Source organism: Pezoporus occidentalis, unplaced genomic scaffold (genome assembly GCF_034315485.1).
Source record: "Pezoporus occidentalis ecotype Australia unplaced genomic scaffold, CSIRO_AGI_Poc_V1 ctg88, whole genome shotgun sequence".
Taxonomy (NCBI): domain Eukaryota; kingdom Metazoa; phylum Chordata; class Aves; order Psittaciformes; family Psittacidae; genus Pezoporus; species Pezoporus occidentalis.
Window position 1 is genome coordinate 936,367 of NW_026916242.1, and position 22,308 is coordinate 958,674.

Below are 22,308 nucleotides of genomic sequence, written 5' to 3' on the forward strand. Positions count from 1 at the left end.
TGACCCAGGTGTAGGACCTTGCACTTGGCATGGTTAAACTTCATGAGGTTGGCATCAGCCCACCTCACAAGTGTGTCGAGGTCCCTCTGGATGGCATTCCTTCCCTCCAGGGTATCAACTGAACCACAGCTTGGTGTCATTGTTAAACTTGCTGAGAGTGCACTCAATCCCACTGTCCATGTCAGCGACAAAGATGTTGAACAAGACTGGTCCCAACACCAATCCCTGAAGGACACCACTCGTTACTGGTCTCCAGCTGGACACTGAGCCATTGACCACAACTCTTTGTGTGCGGCCATCCAGCCAGTTCTTTATCCACCGAGTGGTCCATCCATCAAATTGATGTCTCTCCAATTTAGAGACAAGGATGTTGTGTGGGACAGTGTCAGATGCTTTACACAAGTCCAGGTAGATGACATCAACTGCTCTACCCCTGTCCATCAGTTCTGTAGCCCCATCATAGAAGGCCACCAAATTGGTCAGGCAGGATTTCCCCTTACTGAAGCCATGCTGGCTGTCACCAAGCACCTTGTTGTTTTTCATGTGCCTTAGCATGCCTTCCAGGAGAATCTGCTCCAAGATTTGCCAGGCACAGAGGTGAGACTGACTGGTCTGTAATTCCACAGGTCATCCATTTTCCCCTTCTTGAAAATGGGGGTTATATTTCCCTTTTTCCAGTCATTGGGAACTTCACCTGACTGCCATGATTTCTCAGGTATGATGGCCAGCGGCTTCGCAACTTCATTCACCAGCTCCTTCAGGATCCGCAGATGGATTTCATCAGGACCCATGGACTTGTGCACGTTCAGATTTTTAAGATGGTCTCGAACCAGATTCTCTCTTACAGTGGGCCCAAGGTCTTCATTCTCACAGTCCCTGTGTCTGCCTTCCAAGACTTGGGTGGTTTGGTCAGAGCATTTGCCAGTGAAGACCGAGGCAAAGAAGTCATTCAGAATCTCAGCCTTCTCCAAATCCTGGGTAGCCAGTTGTCCTGGTAACTTCTGGAGAGGGCCCACATTGTCCCTAGTCTGTCTTTTATTTGCAATGTACCTATAGAATCCCTTCCTGTTATCTTTCACATCCCTAGCCAAGTTTAATTCTAACTGGGCCTTAGCTTTCCTAACCTGGTCCCTAGCTTCCCAGACAACATCCCTGTATTCTCCCAGGCCTCCTGTCATTGCTTCTACCTTTTATAATCCTCCACCTTTTATAAGCCTCTTTTTTCCTTTGAAGTTTCCTCAGCAGTTCCTTATCCATCCAAGGATACATATTCTGTATTAAAATCAATGTTTGTCTTAACTGTACTTGTGAAGGACCTTATTCATTCGTGCAACTCCACTGAATTCAGTGCCTAAGTGTGAGTTAAATCGCTGCTCTGCTGAAAAGTTTGCTGAACTCCAAGTGTAACAGTATGAAAAGTCAAGACTTGAATAGAATTATATATTGCTGATAGGGAGCATTTAACATGGTATCTTGACACTTATGGCTCTTTTTGAGAAAGCTGCTTGTTGAGGTTTGTCAACGCTGTGAATACTCAGAGTTCAAAGTGTAATTAAGAGCTTTTCAAATGGTTTTATACTGATAATACAAGCATATGCTAGGGCTTTCCTTATATTTTATTTCGCTCAATAACCACCATCAGGTCATATTTTAATATTAATATTATAATATATAATTCGTTTCCAAGTACATACAATTTGTAACATTGTAGATATGATTAGTATTGCTACTAAATTATTAACATGCATTGTGTTTAGAGTCTTCTCTATTCATTTCTGTATCAGAAGAAGGCTATTGATGATTTGAACAGAAAGGTAGGGAGCTGTACACCTATGAGAGGAGAATGTTAATTGCAGGAAGATTGAATTCAGGGTAGAAAATAGAAATGTTTATGAATTGGCCTATTTGCGTTTCTGTAGTGGGTGTTAGGCAAATAGTAAGAGTTATTTCAGCTGCTCTGCAGGATGTGCTAATTTATAACATTAAAAATAAAAAATGGAATATCACATATATATGTAAACAAAGGATGTATCTTTAATAGGCAGGTAGCTGGTAATTGTCTAGAAGGAATGAATTTGTAGCTTAGGGTCTTAATTTAAAGTTACTTGAATTTTTTTGTGTGGTGCATTGTGTTATGTAAGAAGAACATTCTGCTTAATGTTTTGTCTACCAAATGATTTTTAAAATGAGGTAAGGAAATTATAAACATTTGAAATTGCTTTTCTGTTTGATGCAGTGTTTCAAAAAACCTGTTGTTGTGTAACAGAACTTGCCAGATGTCAATTTTATAACTTTTATTTAGATGGGAACTTTGCCTAGCAGGACAGCCATTTCATCTTGCATGTATAGCTGTGTATGAGCTAGGAAGGAAAAAGTGAGATGACATGTAAAGAGTGAATAATGGCTTTGGACACAAGTGATGTCAAGTAACTATGTAAACGCAGTGCAGTAAATCCAAGGAACGGAGAAGATGCAACAAGTTTGCCTGGTCATCTTCCCAATGGTTGCAGTAAACGTCCACAGAAATTTAGGTTTTGATTTTCTTTCAAAGAGGTGAAGAAGTGAGGGAATAAAGCAGACATTAACAACATAGACTGATCATTTGAGTGGAAAGCATTAAAGATGGCAACTACTGCAGTGGAGGTAATTAATCAAAAGCAGGGGCTGATCTTCCACTGTTTGGGTCCAGATGCTTTAGTAAAGCCGTAACAATGATGATTTGAAATGTCTACTGTGTGAAGTAATAAATGGGACTTCCAGTAAAGGGATGGCAGTGTGCTCAGCAAGTCCAGAGAAGTGTTGGATGCTTAGTCAGTGAAGATTTTGATGCTTCATGCCCACCATCTCATAGATAGTACCCGGGTGCTTGGTCATTCTCAGTGGGAGCTGTTGAGGTTTGGAGTGTTCCTTTGTCTTAAGTCGAGAATAATTCAAGTCACCAACTTCTAACCCATGCTTCAGGGCTGATCTCAAGTTTATTCTGCCTGCTGCTGGAGAGAGAAAGATAGTGCTATAGGCAGAAAGGATTAGATCATTAGTTCATTAGTTCTGAACAATTAGCAGAAAACACCATACATGCTGTCCAGGTGCTATAGTGGACTATTCATTTAACTCCACAGACACATCACCAATATTACAAACTACAGTTTATTTCCTGGGCAATTTAGAAGTATAAAAAAGCTTTAATTGCAGATGTTCTGCATATTTTTCCTTCAGTAAAAGCTGATGGGTCAGAGGAATAGCTAAGGATTAAGAGGAGCTTTTAGATTGTGAAAGAAATGCTTTTTAAAGTTGGCTGTATTCAAGTGATTATATGCCATAAATTTTAAGGAAGTGGACTTAATTTTTAAATGAAAGAAGGTGGTTTAGGAATAAGGGGAAAAAGGAAGCTTAGTAAAATTTAGCTGTTTTGTGATGAACTTCTCCAGAAGCCAATGCTGTAGCACCTATAGCAAACCAGGGAGAAATCTAAACATGTCATTTTAAATAAGTTTATGTGCTTCTGAAACTGAACTGTCAGACTGAATCCTTCTCAAATCTGAAACACATTTCTTTGAAAGTCTTTGGTTGAAGAACAGCTGAAGCAGCTCTGCAACACTATTAAACTACGAAGTTTGCAAGATAGTCCTTTAGCACTGCTAACAGAGTTTTCCTGCATGTAACATCTGTCATACTCGTCTCAGAGAAAGATAGGATTCCTGTTTCCATCTAGTATCATATATTGAAATGTTACTCTTCCTATTTAAATTTTATATTTTGTTTCCACTTAGGACAATTAAAGGCTGCTAAACAAAACTCCAAACACCTTTTTTAATAATTTAAAATTACACCATTAAATGCAAATTTACCTTTTAAACAGCATCACCACTAAATGCAAATAACATGTCTACATGTTGGTGATGGATTATTATTGAATAAACATAAGGTCTTCTTTATATGTGTTTTATATTCTAGTAGTACAAGTCTAGCAATTAGTTTAGTATTTTGTGTAATATCTTAGACTTTTAAACACAGCCATGACTTCTAGAAAGTGGTGTCAAGGAGCAAAGCAGAGACAGGCTGAATTAATCCACCTCTGTGGCCTATAAACATAGAAATATAAAGGTTTATTTTGTGCAAACCCACGGTTTCTGATTTGGGGTTTTTACCTTCCTGACAGGTGCTTTATTAAGTGTATCTCATAATTTTACATGAGAATATCAGCCAGTGCAGTGACAAGTGAAGGCATTCAGCACCTTGCAAAATTCAATCTGTCACTGCATGCTCTAGTAATGAAATTTATTTTCTTTTTGGGTTTGCAGGCAGGAGCTTCCCAGGTCATCTTCACTAATCCTCTGGAGATAGTAAAGATTCGGTTGCAGGTAGCAGGAGAAATCACTACAGGACCCAGAGTCAGTGCCATCTCTGTTATAAAAGATTTGGGCCTTCTTGGCCTTTATAAGGTATGTATTTATTTCTGCTTTGAGTGGCTTCATCATTTTATGGTTTATGCTAAACTTTTCCGTTGTTGAAACAAAGTCTGTTTAAAACAAAGACATCTTTTGAATTTAAAACCAATCTCTTCCCGCAGGGCAGCCTTACAGTGAAAAATTGAAGAAACCCCACTTCTATATTAATGGCGGTGGGATACAAAAAAGTACTCCCCCATGCTATCCCTTGAGCTTTTATGCCAAGCTACAGGGAGTCCTGTATTGCAGACCTGCTGGCTTCTGGCACCAATCGTTTCATTTGGTGGGGTTTAGTGGAAAGTTTCTGTAGCTTTTCCCTGTGTGTTTTTCTTACATTTATTTTGAATCTATTGTTGTCTTTGCAGCAGGATATTCTCTTTGTCTTAATAATTTGATGGCAGTGAAACAGTAGTACAGTTTAGTAGGATTCAGATTTTTAAGAAGTGGTGGTATTTGTCAATAACAAATTCCACTAAAAAAAAAAAAGCCCATATTGTACTGTACTTCAGCAGAATGCCAGTCAACATCCCTGCAGGTATACTTACTACCATCATTACAGATCAGATGTAATGGAGCAGAAGCTATTAGTTTTCTTAAACAAGGAAGAGTATTTCTTCCTACATCTTCTGCCAGTGCAAGGGGTAATACGTAAATTCTGCAGCTGTAGTAGCTGTGCACTTACGAAACATTGTTTTACGTGATCTGTCCATAGACCTGCAATAATGCTATAAAAATGTGCAAATTTACTTTTAGAGCTGAAGTTTTTGTTTTGAATTCAGTAGATGAGATTCAGGGCCATTAAAATTCCTAAAGATCACAGGTATTTTGGTACATGGGACAAAATTACCATTTCCGTTTGTAGTAATTAATCAATTGAGCTTATTGAAAATGATGCTGTTCTTCAGAATTCTCATTTGTGAATAACTGTAAGAACTCATTTTGGAGCATTAAGTATCTGTATGAAAATGATTGAAGAAAGAAGGTCTGTTTAAACCACAAAGGGTTTGTATGTAATGTGTGCTGTCTGTTAATGTAACTGATGGGGGACTGGCCTCAGGTGGCTCTATTGCATAGAGGCTGATGCTTGGAGTATACCATGAGGATATTTAGGCAAGGAGTGGCATTTTTGTAACATGCATGTTTTCAGGGTATGCAAAAGAGATTTTTTTTTTACATGTGATGGCTCATTTGAGCTTTGTATAGAAGGAGTTATTTTAGTTGGTAACAGACTGATGACTGAAGTTAAGAGTATTAGATATGTTTCATTCCAAGTATTCCAGTGTTTTTACAGCACACAGAGCTCTATTAAGGAACTCTTTAATGCCAGTTTGTGTCTAAGAGCTACTCCTTGCAGTACTATCATGGCCACTAGTTTTGCCTTCCTGTACCTTCCACTTACTAAACAGCTCCCATTTTGCAGCAGTTTCCCTCTATTTGCTAACCTTCCACTGCAGCTTCTTCAGTCAACCAGATGACTATCAGTGGAGACCAGTATGAGGTCTTACAGTACTCACTGATATTTTAGTAGTGCTTTTGTGTTTCGTGGAAAAAATGGCATGCAAAGGCTTGTCTTGCTGCTTCTGAGATTGTGGGTTGTCAGCAAGATGTAAGGACAGACGTTTGTCACTTTCTTCATCACACTTGGATCATACGTAAAAGATACTTATTCTAGGTACTGATGTCAGGATTGATGTCATGTGTTGAGTACTGAAATTAGACACGAACCTTGAATCTTCCTCATTCTAGAAACTTACTGTAGATGTACTTTATTCTTTTTCAAGTGCAACCCTACATCTTCTGTTTCCTGAGGGATTTTATTTGCTGTGTTATTTACCTGGTATATCAAAGAGTTGGTACTTGTGGGCTCAGACTGCTTGCTGGGTATCAATTCTAACCTTATTTATAAAATTTATCTGTATTGTGTCTCTGTTCTGTGTGACAGGGTGCCAAAGCATGTTTCCTCAGAGACATTCCCTTTTCTGCAATCTACTTTCCTGTTTATGCTCACAGTAAACTGATGCTTGCTGATGAAAATGGCCATGTGGGAGGACTTAATCTCCTTACAGCTGGAGCCATTGCAGGTAATTTTGCAGAATGTTTTCCAGAAGTACCTTTTTTTTTTCTTTTAGTGAGTAATGTTTAATATTCATTCAGTAGCCCCATATAAAGGAAGGGTACTGTACCATTGTATCTGATTTAATCTGAATTTGATCACTGTTATCCTTAGTGGGAGGCGATGTAATTTTGATGAGAGCTAATTACATTTGCATAATGTGGATAAACAGCGTAATGCAGCTCAGCAACTTGTAGTCAAATCTGATCTGTCTGTCTCAATGGGGTTTTACTTGTTACTGTGCTCTCAGAGTTGAAGACTAATTTGAATCTTTGATGAACATAAAATGAGAGATCCTAAGAGCTAGGAAGAAAATGACTTACCGAGTTTTAGAGTCCTGGATAACTGAGAAGAAACTTTGTTCAAATGTAATTGCTAAAACTAGGACATTAATTTGTCAAGAAGCTGAAGTTAAAGTATCATAATCTGAAATTTAAAATATTTTAAGGCTTCTTTTCAAAAATCTTTAGTATAAAGAGAACAGGCAGCTGTGATAAAAAGGTGGTTTTACTAAATGGCAAGTGATCTAAAAATATTAGGTGTAGGAACTGCAGTGGTGGATATATAAAAATGTGGATAGAGGTGGCTGGATTCTGCATTGCCTGGGATTAGGTCACTAGGATGAAAACCAGGCATCTGCAGCCTCTCAATCGCAAATGATTCAGTGTTGGAATCTGTGCAGTTTAGAAACATCACTGGGTTGAACAAGAACTTCTGTTACTTGTTACAGTCATAAGGAATCACTGTATATACATCAGTCATGAGCTGTCTGTGTGTAAAGAGCGCTTTCCCACACTGGACTTGATACAGAGCTTGGCTGCACCTGCTCTTTGCCAGTTGGTGCGCTCCTTGTGCCAGAGGGAAGGGAGAGACCAGCTAGGAAACTAGTCACAGATCTGTAGCCCTGTTTATTTTCAAGCAACTGAGTTACCAGAAACAGAAAATTATTTAGCTTACTGTACTCCTAGAAGCACATATAAATGTTATTATTTAACTTGTATCTCGTATCAATGTTTTTAATTTTAGATTACAGACTTCACAGCTTCTCTTCGTTTGTTTGATTAGTGTTTCTGGGTCACATGTACTAAGTGATGAACCCTATTAAAAATGTGTGTAAATCTTGTAGGCCTAGTTTTATAGTGTATACAGGAACTTGCCTTTCTGAATTGCAAATTTCAAATTCCCAGTTGTTCCATCTAGTCCTGTAATGTGTGCGCAGCAGGAAAGAATAGTCTGAATGTATCTGCTGTAAAGGAAAATAGCATATGGTTGCTATTAGTGTATGCTTGTAGGCTTAATGACATTGCTTCTGTTTTCCTTTTAAACCTCCTGAATTGGCCTGTGACACTTCAGAGTTTATGATTACCTATGCAGATCAGTGATTTGTTAAAATTTGAGTTCAATTTTAACCAATTGTAAAAGTACAACACAAGTCAGAATCAATTGCAAAGTTCTAGTCAAAAGATGGCTCCTCTTTTTAAGAGAATTAAATTTGTACAGTATTCAGAAATACCTCAGATATCAGAGTTACATACTGTGGAGTACACTTCTGAAAACTTTCTCCTTTCCTCTGACTAGAAAGCTGAGAGTGGTGCCTTGGAAGCGGAGAGTTGTTCTTCCATCAGTGTTGGCTAGTATCATGTAGTTGGTACTAAGCAGGCTTGTAAAATACCTTCATTGTCCTCAGTCTTTTTATGGCTTGCCTATTGAAGTAAGCAGCATCTGTTCTCCTACGAACAGTGCAAACAGCAGTACAGATGTATTTCTGCAGAATAGATGGTTTAAGTAGCAGCTTTCTTATTAATAGATGCGTGCGTGTAGTATTCAATTTCCCAGATCAATCATCCACTTAATTTGCAAAACATGTTGTAGAGCTTTAAGAAATGCAATAAGGTTGCACAACTAATTTTTGTTATGGATATCTCTTATTACAGGTATAGCATGAGTGAACTTAAAAATGCCTCTCGTCTTTTTGAAACTGTTAATGACAGCCCACTAGAAGGTGTTGAGAGAATTGCTGTTAATTATTGTTTTCTTTACTATCAGTTATAGCCTTTAAATTTAGAAGAAACAGAATGATTGTATCAAGCACAACAGTTTATATTGTCATCAAGTGTAAGAACTTGCATTTTTAGTAAAGCCTATTTTTTTTTGGAAAAAAAAAGTTAAAGTTTGTAGTTGCATTTTTCAGAAGTGTTTCCTCTCACAAGCGTCTTTGTGCAAATTAAATGTGGTTTTCTTCTAAAAGGTGTGCCTGCTGCTTCTTTGGTAACCCCTGCTGATGTCATCAAGACAAGACTGCAAGTGGCAGCTCGCGCTGGTCAGACAACATACAGTGGAGTTATTGACTGCTTTCGAAAGATTCTACAGGAAGAAGGTGCTTTGGCTTTTTGGAAGGGAGCTGGAGGTGAGAAACATGCTCTGAATATTAGGGCTGACCCTGGATCTGCAAAATAACCGTTTGCTTTGTTAAGGACTCAAATTAGAGCAGTATTTGCAAGGTCTGATTCAGAAAAAATCTAATGGCTTGTTAAAAATGTTCAGCTTCTCTCCTGAGAAATTCTTTTGTTTGACACTGTGATTTGTAATATTTAACAGCTCGTGTGTTCAGATCTTCGCCCCAGTTTGGTGTTACTTTGGTCACTTATGAACTTCTGCAGAGATGGCTTTATGTCGATTTTGGAGGCCTGTAAGTCAGATATTTGCTTTTTAGTTTGTACAAGAAAGCTGCGAACTTAAGAAGAATCTTACTCTTTTCCCCATGCAAGGGACCACTTAAACTTGGTGCCTTTAAGTACTTAAAGTTGCAGTATGCAAGAAATCCCCCCATCCTTATGAAATTGAGAGATAATTGCATGCTACTTCTAAACAGATGAGATGAAAACCCATCTCATTTTAATACATTAATTTGTATTTCCATTGTAGCAAAATATTTTGTCCATTTATCCCCATGTCAATGGAAGTTAACAAAATTTAACAAAGCTATTGGTAAAAATGTAACTTAAGTTTTGGCCTTGATTTCCCTTGAAGCTGTGGTCTGAACTCAACTTTACTTGACGTAGAAGTGAATTAATTAAGGTCAGCTTTAACAGCCTTCCATACTCCAACAAAAGCCTAAAGTATTTAGTCTAGATTTTATAGAGTTACCCAGGCTTAAGAAAACGCTTTAAATAAAGGAAAGGCTTTTTTTCTTCTTCTTTGTTCAAACAGCAAACCTTCTGGATCAGAACCCACCCCCAAAACTCGAATTTCAGATCTTCCTCCTGTTAACCCTGAGCACATAGGTGGATACAGACTTGCTACAGCTACATTTGCTGGAATAGAAAACAAATTTGGGTTGTACCTTCCAAAATTTCGATCTCCTGCAGTCAGCCCAGCTCAACCAAGTAGCAGCTGAATCCTGGAACCTAACAAGTGATGCAGTGGAAAAAATTCACCAGTCAGCTGCATGTTGCTCTAGCTGAACTGAGCTTGCAAATCTAATTACTCCTTTCTGATATTGATACATACCTGCATTTATTTATTTGCACACAAGGAACTGATTGAAGCTGAGGTTCTATGCCTTATTTTAACCAGCGGCATGAACCTGTAGCTTAGACTTTGCCTTGCACAGCTTGCATTTAATGTTACTGTACATATTGTACATCTTTGTACAGAGACATCATGCATCTATATCAATACCCATTTATACGAGTAATGCAGTTCAAAATAGTTTGAAATGTACAGAATGTTTTGAAGGCATTTTGTTAACAATCGTGACAATAAACTATTTAAAACCACTTCAGTCAGTTCACTGCTTTGTGTTTACAAAAAAGGTGTCCAATTGATTGCGTTATTTTTTTCCTCTCCAGATTATGGATCACATATTAAAATGTAAAGATTAGATGCACCCATTTAATGAATGTACAGCACAGGACATAGCCTCTGAAGGAACACATTTCACTGCTTATTACAGCAAAGGTATTAAAAGGCAATGCGCTGGCTTGTTAAGTGCAAGAGAAGACAGTAGTTAGATGAGCACATACAGTATTTTATTTTGCAGCAGTGCTTTGTTAACAAGGAATTCTCTCAAAATACAAGGTAATACTAGATGTGTAATAGATCCTACCCCTATGGTAGCATATTTAAAACACACTATTTGCCAGTTATTAGCAGCCTCAATAATTTTTTTTCAGGATTTACTGAGTGATTTTTCCCAAATTGAAAACTTTTTGTTAAAAAAGTTGAAGGCATTCTCTTTATTTCTAGATTGTTTTACCATTGAAAGATTAGTTTATTCTGGAAAACAGACAGGCTTTAATAGTCATCTAATATACAAAACTGATTGTTTACAGTTCCAGTTGAGCAGAAAGGAGAGAAGAAACAAAAAGCTTGAACTGTTTCTGGCTTAATGTCTGCCAAAAGTTTATATGGTGTAGTTTTCAAATGCAAAGGTGTCACAGGAAATAGGGGAGTCTGGGTTTCTACAGCCAGAGGAAAAGCAGCTAATAGTACACCTACTGCCAGAGAAGAGAGAGGGGGGTTGCCAACCTTGCTTACTGAAGTATGACAACCTCCCATCTTTAGTTCTACATGTTTCTTTCGGGGTCAAACATCCTGCAGTACAGTGTGTCCCGGCGGTATGAACTGACCTGAGGTTGTTATTTTCTTGCTGAGGTGACAGCAGGCCAACATGAAGAGCTTTAATCAGCTTATGAAGAAAGGCCTCCTTAAAAAATGAACACTGCAAGTACAGACAAGCCCTCCTTCAGTTGTAGCCTCTAAGCAAGACACAAATTTGGTGCTATTTAGTGAGCTAGAGGTTACAGTATGTTAAACTTGGGAGTTTGATCACTAGTCTGCATCATGCATACATATGTACAAATATGTATGTGTGTGTATTTATATGTATAACACCATTAGAAGGCTTCCTGTCCTTATTTGGATTTATTTTTTCCTGTTCAGGTTAAAGAATTACCTGTTCTGTGCCGTTTTCTAGACAGAGACAGGCTTCCCAGGAACTCTCTCCTGTATCTACGTTTTATTCTGCACTTTTCTAAGTTGGATACAAAAATGGCAGGTACCCACCACTGGCCTTTCATCTTAGTCACAGCTTGTTAACTGACTTCATCGAGGCCTTAGGAGACTTTAGAATGCAAGACAGCATTTGTATTTCTTATAGCTCCAAAACTGGACAGTGCGGCTCCCAGGATAATCATTGACAGTACCTAACATCACTGTTGGTCTCCGTGTTGCAGGTGTGGGCTTTACAACGTTTTTAGCTTGTACTCAACTATTTTGTGAGGGGGGAACACAAGCAGGAATGAATACAGATTGGTACTGAAATGTAATAATTGAATATTACCAAAAGGTCAAAATTATGGAAAACTGATGCCATATGACCTATATCTTTATGCCACAATCCACGGAAAAAAAACCTTACCTACTGGATTTCTGGTAACAAACTCTGAAAGAAATGTATTTATTAATAAACGAGAAGTAACAATTTAAGTAAAAATAAAAAACCTACCCACAGCTAAGAAACCCCAACCAACTGTCCAAAACAGCAAGACAAGAATTCTTGCGCCTCAAGGGTAAAAATCATCACACGGTGGTACCTGTTCACATGTTTCTCAACTGAATAGATAGCTGCTGTCATAAGGTTGATATTTACCTAGTACGTTTCCCTCAAAGTGAACGACATGACTTTTTACTGAAGGGGGACTTTTGACAAGTCAACACCAGTGGAAGCCTAAATCTATTTCACTTTCAAGCTCAGTGAAAAAGAACCTCCTGAAACAGAACTGCTATTATTGCTGCCTGTGTCTCTGTGAGCTGCTCGCAACAGAACTGAGACAAGGAGAAGCATTAAAAGAAAACCAAACCAAACCCTAACCCCAAAACCAAACTTAAAACACACTGTAGAAACAATAAGAATACTTCTGGACCTAAAGCTGATTATGGAATATAAACCTATTTCCTACTTTTAAGCATATAAAACAGCTCTTCTGGCAAAACAATCTTGTAGCAGATTAAGAATACCAGAACCAAACTTAAAGTCCTAAATTAAAGGCATCAATATTGGTTTAGTGCCTAATTAGTACAAATCAGAATATTTACTTAACCACCTTCCCCCCCTGACCCCCCCTCAACCCAACCAAAAAAGCCCCAAACCAAACCAAAACCACCAACCTAAAAAAAACCAACCAAATAATATAATGATGTCCCCCATGAACCATAACCCCAAAACTGATCTTGATGGGAAACTTTATATATATGAGAAAGACGTACTCAAAAAAATTAATCTAAAAAAAATTGCAACCATTTTGTTTCAAGCCATTGAGAAGTTTTGTTTCAATAAAACTGTTAAAATCAATGCAGATGTCTTTATTATACTTAATGTGGAAAATCAGTAGCCAGTCTGTAGTTAACAGAATGCTAACCATGCTATAGAAATTAAGTCAAAATCTAGTTCCTTCTCGTATGGAAAAGACTGACAACAGCAGCCTTTTTCCTTTTGTCTGATTGCCAGGGTGGGAAGTGGAGGTTGGGGGTAGAAAACAGCTCTGCAGCATGTAGTAAAATGAAAGTGGCAGCTCCCAGAAACTTCCTACTCTCAAACTACTGAAGGGTCACAGATGAGGGGTCAGGGCAGCTGACAAGTGCTCATACAATATTTATTCATGAATCAGTCTCACCTTTTAATGCACCAATTCAAACAAAAGAACTGGGTATTAAATATGTATTTCATTAATTCAGGTCTAATTATCAAGTTTGGAACTACAGACAGTTTTTTATTACCATATATTACCCACTACCTTATCCATATATAAACAATGAAACTTACTTGGAACATATGCATGCTTATTATCATGGGTAATTCAAATTAAAGAATGCTTCAGAGATTAACTACCTAATGAAGGCTAGTCTTTGTAATATGGAAAGTTTAGCTTAGAAACAGAACTTTCACTTTTCATACGTACTGTTACAAAGTAGAAATTTCAGAAGCCCAATAGCAATTTTACACCAGGTTAGTGTTTCAGCAAAAGAAGGTCCTTGCAAAGTCAAGGTTAACTGTATTAAAAGTTACACAAATCCAAGCATGTGCTTGTAATTTATATATAAAAAGTGACAATCTGATTTTCAGTAATCTTAATACATTTTCAAAGTCCATAGTTGAATCCATATATCCCTCCCGTAAGCTATTACTTGAACTGACACGTGCACTTTGCATCAAATCATTCACCATTCTACCACTGCTGCCTATTGTTAGATCTACGCCGGTATGCGGGTTGCAGCTTCCTCTTCTGCATCAGCTCTGTTAGCATTTATTTCTGCCAGGGTTCGACCAAACCGAGTCCACTCATCACTGCGAGGAACGGCAATTTGCTGTTGACAAAGAGAATGTTATTTGAGCCTACTGATAAGAAGTGAGCTCATTTGGAACAGCAGAGCGCTTAAGTAACATTCAGAAGAGGTTCCACTAGAAAAGCTTATTTTCATGTAGTGTAACTTTTGAAATAGTCTGAACATCAAAAGCTCTAACTAATAAAGGAAGCTGAATTTCAGAATCCTCTATTTAAGTATGTAATGATACTCTTACAAGCTTGCATGATCAGTCTCCATCCAAGATGGATGGGATGCCTCAAAAGGGGAATACTAATGCCACATCCTCATCCAATCAATTAGTTACATACTACTGCAATACACAGACTTGCAATAGCAACAGCTTCCCTGTAGGAACAAGGTCAGGACTGCTTCACTGTAAAATGCTTTTGCTCTGCATTTCTCAAGCTGTGGTCAGAATTCACATGTCCCAGTTACAAAGAAGATTCTTCCATCTTATTTCACTAGCCTCAGAATAATACTTTTACTTTCTCAGCGGCTGCCAGATAGCATTCTAAAAAGTTATCCTACTATTTCTGGAATAGACCCCAAAAGTGAACATTAATTTGAAAATAAAAATTATACCCTATACTCCTAATCACGGGGGGGGGGGGGAATTAAAAGCAAGTTGCTAGATAAAAGTCAAAGAAACTCAAGTGTTTTGCAATGTAGGTTGCACAATACAGGGTATACATACCTCTCCCACGTCATATATAACTATTTGTCCCTCTGAATCACCAACAGCAATCTCTCTCCCAGAATGCGTCCATCTCACGCGGTTCAGCGCAGGGTTACCCTCCACAGTAATGCTTGCAGTTGGCACCTGTATCCATTTAAAACACATGGATAAAAATGCATGAGGATTCCATAAGCTACAGGTTATAGAACACTTCTAGTTCCTCAGTGTTGTATCAAAGGAAGTGCCCAACATTTCCACTGACACAGAATATGCAGATCTCATACTCTCAGTGGCCCTAAGCTGTCACCAGTGACATGACCAAAACAACACATCTTTTGTCCCTTGGCCAATGTACAGGCATCCTCTACCAGAATGCACATCTGCACTGCACTCTTGTCATGAGACATGAGGTGCTGACAGGCATTCAAACAGACAGCAAGAAGGAGCCCTGCAATCTCAAGAAAGATTATGACAGAGGGCAGAGATGAAGTCAGCTGCTTTGGCTATCCAAAGGCTAGAACCAGGTAACTCCTGTTTGAAGCCATAGGCTGGCACGGTGCTGCAGAATTGCTCTTCCTTCTAAATGCAGTTTGAAGAAGGTGAAATTTTAAGTAATCAATATCTGTCAGGTTCTTCCTCTTACCTACCTCCAAGGAGTTTAAGTCTCAGATGAGATTTATAGTATAATTAAGTTTGTAACTCACACCAGAAAACTGAATATTCACTTCTCTTAAGTTTACCAACAAATTGTAATTTCATTGCAGTATTATTATAGCAAAGGTAATATGGCAATTGGAACAGCAGCGTGGGGGTAAGAGGTTTGCTGACACTGTCCAGCTATAGGCTGCCAAGGCCATACCTGTGGGAAGTCTATCAACACTTTCATGGATGAGTGTTACACTGACAGATGCTTTGCACTCTTGTTACAGTTAAAACAATTTAGTTACCACTGTTACTCATTATGAGGAATCATTTGAGTAACAACCTGTAACCAAAGAATAATATCTATTACACACAAAGTACTGGAACTACAGACCACGTAAGGACAACAACAAAAAACCCCAAACCAAAACACTATGCTGAACTTCTGACATTTCTTCCTCCCCCAAGTATACGAACACTTTTCCAGCTGCATTTGACTGTTAACCTGACAGTCTCACCTCAGTATCATTGTTGAGATTCCACAGGTCAAGCCTGCCCATCCCATCCACACAGGCAAACAAGGCAGGGTGAGTTGGAGACCACATCACATCATAAACGTAATCTGAGTTGTCTTCAAAGGAGTAGAGGGGTTTGTTATTCTGAAAAACCAAAGGTAACAATGCAATACCCAAACTCTGCACTTCAAAATTATAAAGCTAATGGGTAAAGCAAAATACAGAACTTCAGCAGCACTATCAGCAATAACTACAGAGTGATTCACATGTTCACTTAATTTAAAAACATGCCTCTGCAAAAAAAACATTTCGAAATTAATACTATTGTAACTACTATTGTTAAAGGGATGCTTTCCAAAGCATGCAGCCTTTTTGGTAGCTGCTACCATAAAAAAATCAGTAGCAAGCTAATATTGTAAGAGATTCTAAATTCAATGAATTAATAACGTTCTAAATCAAGCCAATGATAATTCAGTGACAGCACTTCAGCTTATTACTGGGAGATTCCAACAGTGCTTCCTTTGCTTTGCATCCCCCAGGGCATCAAACTAACACAGAAAGAGGTAATTCTGGCTGTGGGAAAGACACACATACCAATTGTGAGCCTCCTGGAGTTTAACTGACATCAGGTTTTGGTGCTGCCCCTTAACCCTCCACAAAATTGTAGCAAAACATTTGCCTTGTGCATAATACAAAGTAACTTATTTTACAACATGATTTACATCTGATTACATTGTAATAATTAGTGAAACAAAGGGCAAGAGGATGAACAGAATGGATCGCAAGTATACAAATGATGTACAATCTGAAAGCAAAGCTTTATGTTGTTAACTACAGTTAACAGCTGTCTCCTCTTTGCAGGCCTGCTGTTAGGAACCAAGAGAGCTTCACACAATTTGATTTCAGTTTACTGAAGTTTCTTAAGTAGCTTACATTATAGCACCACCTTGTGTCAAGGACTATGGAGAAAACCACTGAATTATCTAAGTTACCTTGGTTGTCCAAAGCTTTACTGTCCAGTCAAAAGAAGAGGTGACAAAAAGATGTGAGAAGTCTACAGGTCCAACTGCTGCATGGCAGTTGATACCTGTGATTGGTCCCTGGTGTCCTTCAAACATTTCACTGATTCCAGCTTTGCTGTTTTAGAATATATAACCAAGGTTAATTTATCTGGAAATTGTACACCTGCAGACAGAGACAGCACTGAAATGCAAATTAAATACAGCCACAAGAAGATTTTGCTGCTTTCTATGAAGGTTACCCCATGGCAAAAGGCTTCATCACCACAGAAGCCCAGGCCTGAATATAGACCTTAACTTCAATATCTATTTTCTGCTAACCTTAAGTGCCAAAATGTACCATAGGGAGAAGAGATTCATTCAGCAGGTACCAGTCCACACACTTAACCACATTATTCTCCAAGCAATAGCTAAAACTTTCATTCCTGCAAAGAACAAAATCCAGCCCTCAGGAATGAGCACAGAACTCCCACGGGCTTAAGGGAAGTTCCATGTATTCTCATGGACACAGAGTTTGGATATAAACCAGTAACAATATATCCTTAATAGCCTCCTATCAGAAGCGATGAGAAAGAAGGGGGGGGTGGAGCAGATGGGAAGGATGTTACGCCAAAGCGATACAATTTGGGGTATTTTGGAGTCAAAACACTGTGTGGCAAGGGTGATGTGTATCTGAGATGAAACCTGGACACTCAATTATATTTAAGAAAGCAATTGATAAGATACAGTCAGACAATTTCAAAATAGATTTGACCAGCAGGAGAAAAGCTGGCCAATTTAAGATTTGTGCGTGATGTTACTGTACAATTAGCTACAGAACCGATACGAAGTTCGGAATGTTCTGCTACAATTCAGATGAATAAAACTGCAGTGACCTACAGTGCTCTCATCATCACAAACAACTCCTAGACACTGAAGGCAGCACAGTATCAATTCAATATTCCAACTTCTTCTGGTTTTAATAAAGCTCTCACTCAGGAAACTGTGCAGTGGAAATCATATACAGCTATTTTGAACTTCTTCAAGACAAAGGAGTAAATACACACTGTAAATGATTTTAGGAGTGTGCAGAGCATGCAGGGACTCATCCTTTCACTATATTTATTTCCTTTGAACAATTAAAGTCTGTATTCACCTGCCATGACGACACGCAGTGTACACAGAGCCTTCTTCACTGCCAACAACAAAGTTGTTGACATCTCCAATAGGGAATGACATGCATGTAACAGCCACAGCCTTGGATTGTTTGTGAACCAGCTCCATGCTATCCTGTAGAGAAAATTTCAGCAACTACCTTAAAAAAAAAACCCCACAACATTTCCACAGGTAGGGAAATACTTTACCACATACTTCTTGAGCTATCAAGTATAATTCCGTGTGTTAGGAAAATGTTTATTAATTTTTTTAGATTCATTAAAGTTGTACAAAATATTAATCTGGAATAGATACTATATATATACATATATATATATCCAAAGTTATCTTACCTGGGGTTGAGAAAGCATGTCTAGACTCCAAGAGCATATTTTTCCATCAGTTGAGATACTAATCAAATTATGAGCATTCTGCGTCCCAACAACATTTACACAGTACACTGGGTGCTAAGAAATGTAAAATATTATCAGAAAAAAGAATGTCCAAGTAGCAACCAATTCTGGTGTAATATAAACAGCGAAACATATAACTTCACCATTTAACAAAGCATAAAAAGACTGACTGCAGTATAGCACAAAGAATACTCCCCTATAAAACTAATGCTTGTTTTTCTGACACTTCGCTTTTTACGAACAGCCCAGATCTTCAGTGATAGCATGGGCAAAATACAGACATAAACATGTAAGCATTATCAATCAAGTGCACTGGACAGAGTTTCCTAGAGGTTAAATACATCTCAACAGGGAACAGCCCTTGAAGATATTTCACCCCCTACCGTGTGAGCAGCAGCTGAAAGTGGAGTTCTCTGCACTGGGGTTCTCTTATTGCTGCGATTATCCCACAGCACTATTTGGCCTGAGTATGTGCCACCAACCACCAGATTGGGATGAAATTTTGCAAAGGTAGCTGACATCACCGCTGACTGAAAGGAAAAGAAATCAAACAACAAAATACGTAAAATACACAAAAACCCCTTCCCCTTTAACAACACCATGCCTAAATCTAAAGAAAGCGGGACCAAACAGCAGAGTAAGTAATTTGCTTAGATTTATTTGATACACTATTTCACTGTCCAGTTAAGGATTCACAAGCACTTTGTGAACTCTCAACCGTCTTTTTAATTTGTATTTATAAAATGGCATTTTCCTTCTCTGTTTCTTTCACATGTCTACATTTGTATGCCTCCTGGTACAGTTTGTTAGCAAGGGAAGGCCCAGTAACCGCAAGACTTTAATGACATTGTGCCACATTCTGTGGTCATTTTCTTAGAGAATGTACAAATCCATTTCGATACAATAAAGTTACTTTTTCAACCTGGGCTCTGACAGTAATCTGACAACACAAGATTAAATTTTGATTCAACTATGTAATTTTCCAGAATTATGGCATTTTGAAAATAAATTGGCTATTCCAGGCTTGGCATAACGGAAGAGATTTGCATGTTTTTACCTTTCAGAAAACTACCAGAAAACCTCCCTTTGCCTGTTTCTCGATTCATATATTTCTAGTTTTCATCCTTGCTCCATCTCTTCAGGCCATCTTCATTTCATTTCATCCAGTAAACTAAGATCTAGTAGTATACAATCCCACTCAATCTCCTTAAATACAAACCTTCTCTGTGGTTCAACCATTACACAAGAAGGTTTCTTGTTTTTTAAATAAATTGAGAAAAAGAGTTCTCAAACCAGACTGAATTCTGAATGATGTCAGAAATTCTGAAATAGAATAATGTTTGAAATCTCTAGCTATCAACATCTGTTTGCAAATGCATGTGGTTAAAGTGAATGCTAGCCCAATGAAATCATTATGTTGACAAGCATAAAGAAGGTACTTGTCTAAGGTCATCAACATAAAATCTTTAGCCTCCTAAGACAGAATCATACCTGACAGTGAAAGACATACTCTGGGGTAGTTTTCTTGTACTTCATGTTCCATACAAGGGCGACCCCATCAGGCTCATGAGGTGCATCCTCATTGTTGTTGTAAGAGGCTACAAGTAATTCTGGGTACTGTGCAAGTTAAAAAGGAAAAAATCTCAAAGTGAGGAAGATGACCAGCTAATAGTTCATACAATCCTAGAACCTTTGTTTTCTTTTGCCAAAATAAGGTTAAAAAAACCCCATCAAAACCCAAAAGCCACCTTATATATAAATGAGAAACTGCCAGTTAAAACTGTAATTGTTTCAAATTCAGCTCATTTAAAAAAAAAAGAAAAAAAAGTATTAACATACACATTAGGGTCTTGTTGTGTCTTTCATCATAACTTGCTTTTAAATGTAAAAGACAGAACTTTAAAGTGAGCATTTTTTAGTGAGGCAACAGTTACCTCTTATGAAGTAGTCCATAAACCAGAAACAAACATGCCAAAGACTTTCTTCATAATACAAGCCTTTAGCTACTTTTCACAAAAGATTAACAGATCTGTTTACTTTTTGCAAATTACAGAGCCTGTAAGGAACATATCCAAAAACACAGCCTGTATCAGCTGCACCTATCGAGGGGTCAAGTTCACAGAACTAGAACAACTTACCAAGGTAACTGTTTAACTTACCTGAGATGACCAGTCCAAACAACTGACAACACGATGCTTTGACCAACGTTCATCAAAAAACTGCCTATTTAAGGACAGTTTTGCTCCGGCTTGAATCTCTCTATAAAAGCAATTAGCAGATACTCATCTTAGATCACTTTCTCAATTACAAATATTGGACATTCACAGCAAAGCATTCAACTTTCACATTACCCTTCCTTGTCTTCTAAGTCTCTCCCACTGTAGTCAAAGAAGATGTTGATTTGCTCAGACAGGGCTCTCTCGACAATCCTTGTAGAGTGGTCAAAGAAACTTAGAAATTCCTCGGAATGCAAAATTTGTTGTTTTTCCTCTTCTGTAAGTTCATGAGGGGCAGCTGGAAAAGAATTAGGCATTCTCCAGACTGTGTGCTTTCAGCAGTTCTTTCCAAGAAAGAGAAAGCCATAACAAGAGTATTTATCATGATGTTGGGAAATTTGTTCCCTAAACTCCATAGATTTGAAATACATTTTTACATTTTATATCTTGCTAGCTGATCGTTAAAACCTAAATCAAATTAATTTCAACTTAATGGGAAAAGAAGTAAAACCCTTATTGATGCGTTTATCTACGGCACACTCAGGATGTCTTGAGGCAAACTGTACCTTCTTCTTCCTCCTCTTTTTTTAAGGTTTTTTCTTCCTCAGGTTCAACTAATGGTTTTGGTGCAACCACATCGTCTTCATCTTCTTCATCTAAGGAGAAACATTATGGTGAGACTGTCAATGTCTTTAAAGAGGAACAGTAACATTCCAGATGAAACTCAAACTGATGTAAAATAGTATCACTTAGCTTAAAATGGTTATATTTGTAAAATGTAGTCCGCAGGATAACATTATCTCAAACCAAAAGATCATCGGAATGATGTCGACACGTGGGTTTTAGTTGCACTAAATTATGTAGTTGTATAAACTGAAATAAGACACATAAGAAATTGTAAAGAATCCAAAGTGGAAATCTCTCTTACAGCATTTACGATTCCATACAAAACCATGTGGTGGATGCATGTTCTGTGTAACATACTGACACATTAATGCTGCAGAATAAAGAAAAATCAAATGTCTAAAATAGACTACAGAGCAGCTGCTTACTTTTGATCTGAAACCATCAGAGTCTAATGGGTCTTCACATGGCATGAAGATAGCTTACATTAGCTTTCAGGTTGCTATTCTGAGAGGCAAATTTTGCTAAAGATAATAGCAGGGAGATTATATTTTTTCTGTCATTCTAAATGCAAGTCTCATTATCTGTATCATGTTTGGCAATGAGAACTTTACAGTAAAATGTGTTTTCCCTAATTGCAATGAATAACATAAAATGTTAATGTTCAGGAATACTGACAAGGTTTACAGCACTTTCTGCATTTCTACATTTTATTCTTTGAGAACTGTAAACCAGGAAATAACTTTAAATTACTTAGTGTTGTGGAATATGCATTTCCTGGCTTTTCTTCACCCACTTTCTAGGGTAAGCTTCTGAAAAGACTATTTTTATTGGTTAAACAGCTATGTCATCTGTTTATAAGGGAATGGCAGCAGGAGTCTGCTGCATGCCTGATCACTAGTAATGAGACAGTATTCAACAGGGACTAGGCCTGTTTGTTACAGCCATCCCCCTGACCCACGTTCAAAGTTATCTAATAAAAAAAAAAAGGAAAATAAAAAAATTAAACAAAATAAATCCACATGCACACACACAAAAAAAGGGAAAAAAGGAAAAAGGGGTGGTCAAAGGATGGGAACCAGCTGCCAAGCCACGGTCCCAGCAGCCAGGCCAGCTGACTAGATAGCAACAACCAGATGG

The 22,308-nt window shown here is 38.0% G+C and overlaps 2 protein-coding genes across 9 annotated transcripts in view; one reads left to right on the forward strand and one right to left on the reverse strand.

The window, feature by feature from the left end:
* Positions 1-10,340, forward strand: part of SLC25A12 (solute carrier family 25 member 12) — a 50,041-nt gene extending 39,701 nt beyond the window's left edge. For all 3 annotated transcript variants that reach the window (XM_062604756.1, XM_062604757.1, XM_062604758.1), the window contains 5 exons: positions 4,302-4,442; positions 6,391-6,529; positions 8,810-8,968; positions 9,160-9,250; positions 9,772-10,340. In XM_062604756.1, the coding sequence (XP_062460740.1) occupies positions 4,302-4,442; positions 6,391-6,529; positions 8,810-8,968; positions 9,160-9,250; positions 9,772-9,958 (717 nt within the window). In that variant the 3' untranslated portion in view covers positions 9,959-10,340. The remainder of the gene's footprint in view (positions 1-4,301; positions 4,443-6,390; positions 6,530-8,809; positions 8,969-9,159; positions 9,251-9,771) is intronic.
* The window catches only part of DYNC1I2 (dynein cytoplasmic 1 intermediate chain 2), a 31,405-nt gene continuing 19,094 nt past the window's right edge, over positions 9,998-22,308 (reverse strand). For all 6 annotated transcript variants that reach the window (XM_062604764.1, XM_062604763.1, XM_062604761.1 and 3 more), the window contains 11 exons: positions 21,111-21,200; positions 20,680-20,842; positions 20,488-20,587; positions 19,820-19,945; positions 18,712-18,858; positions 18,269-18,382; positions 17,917-18,050; positions 16,755-16,899; positions 15,766-15,906; positions 14,624-14,749; positions 9,998-13,929 (listed from right to left, as the gene is read on the reverse strand). In XM_062604764.1, the coding sequence (XP_062460748.1) occupies positions 13,816-13,929; positions 14,624-14,749; positions 15,766-15,906; positions 16,755-16,899; positions 17,917-18,050; positions 18,269-18,382; positions 18,712-18,858; positions 19,820-19,945; positions 20,488-20,587; positions 20,680-20,842; positions 21,111-21,200 (1,400 nt within the window). In that variant the 3' untranslated portion in view covers positions 9,998-13,815. The remainder of the gene's footprint in view (positions 13,930-14,623; positions 14,750-15,765; positions 15,907-16,754; positions 16,900-17,916; positions 18,051-18,268; positions 18,383-18,711; positions 18,859-19,819; positions 19,946-20,487; positions 20,588-20,679; positions 20,843-21,110; positions 21,201-22,308) is intronic.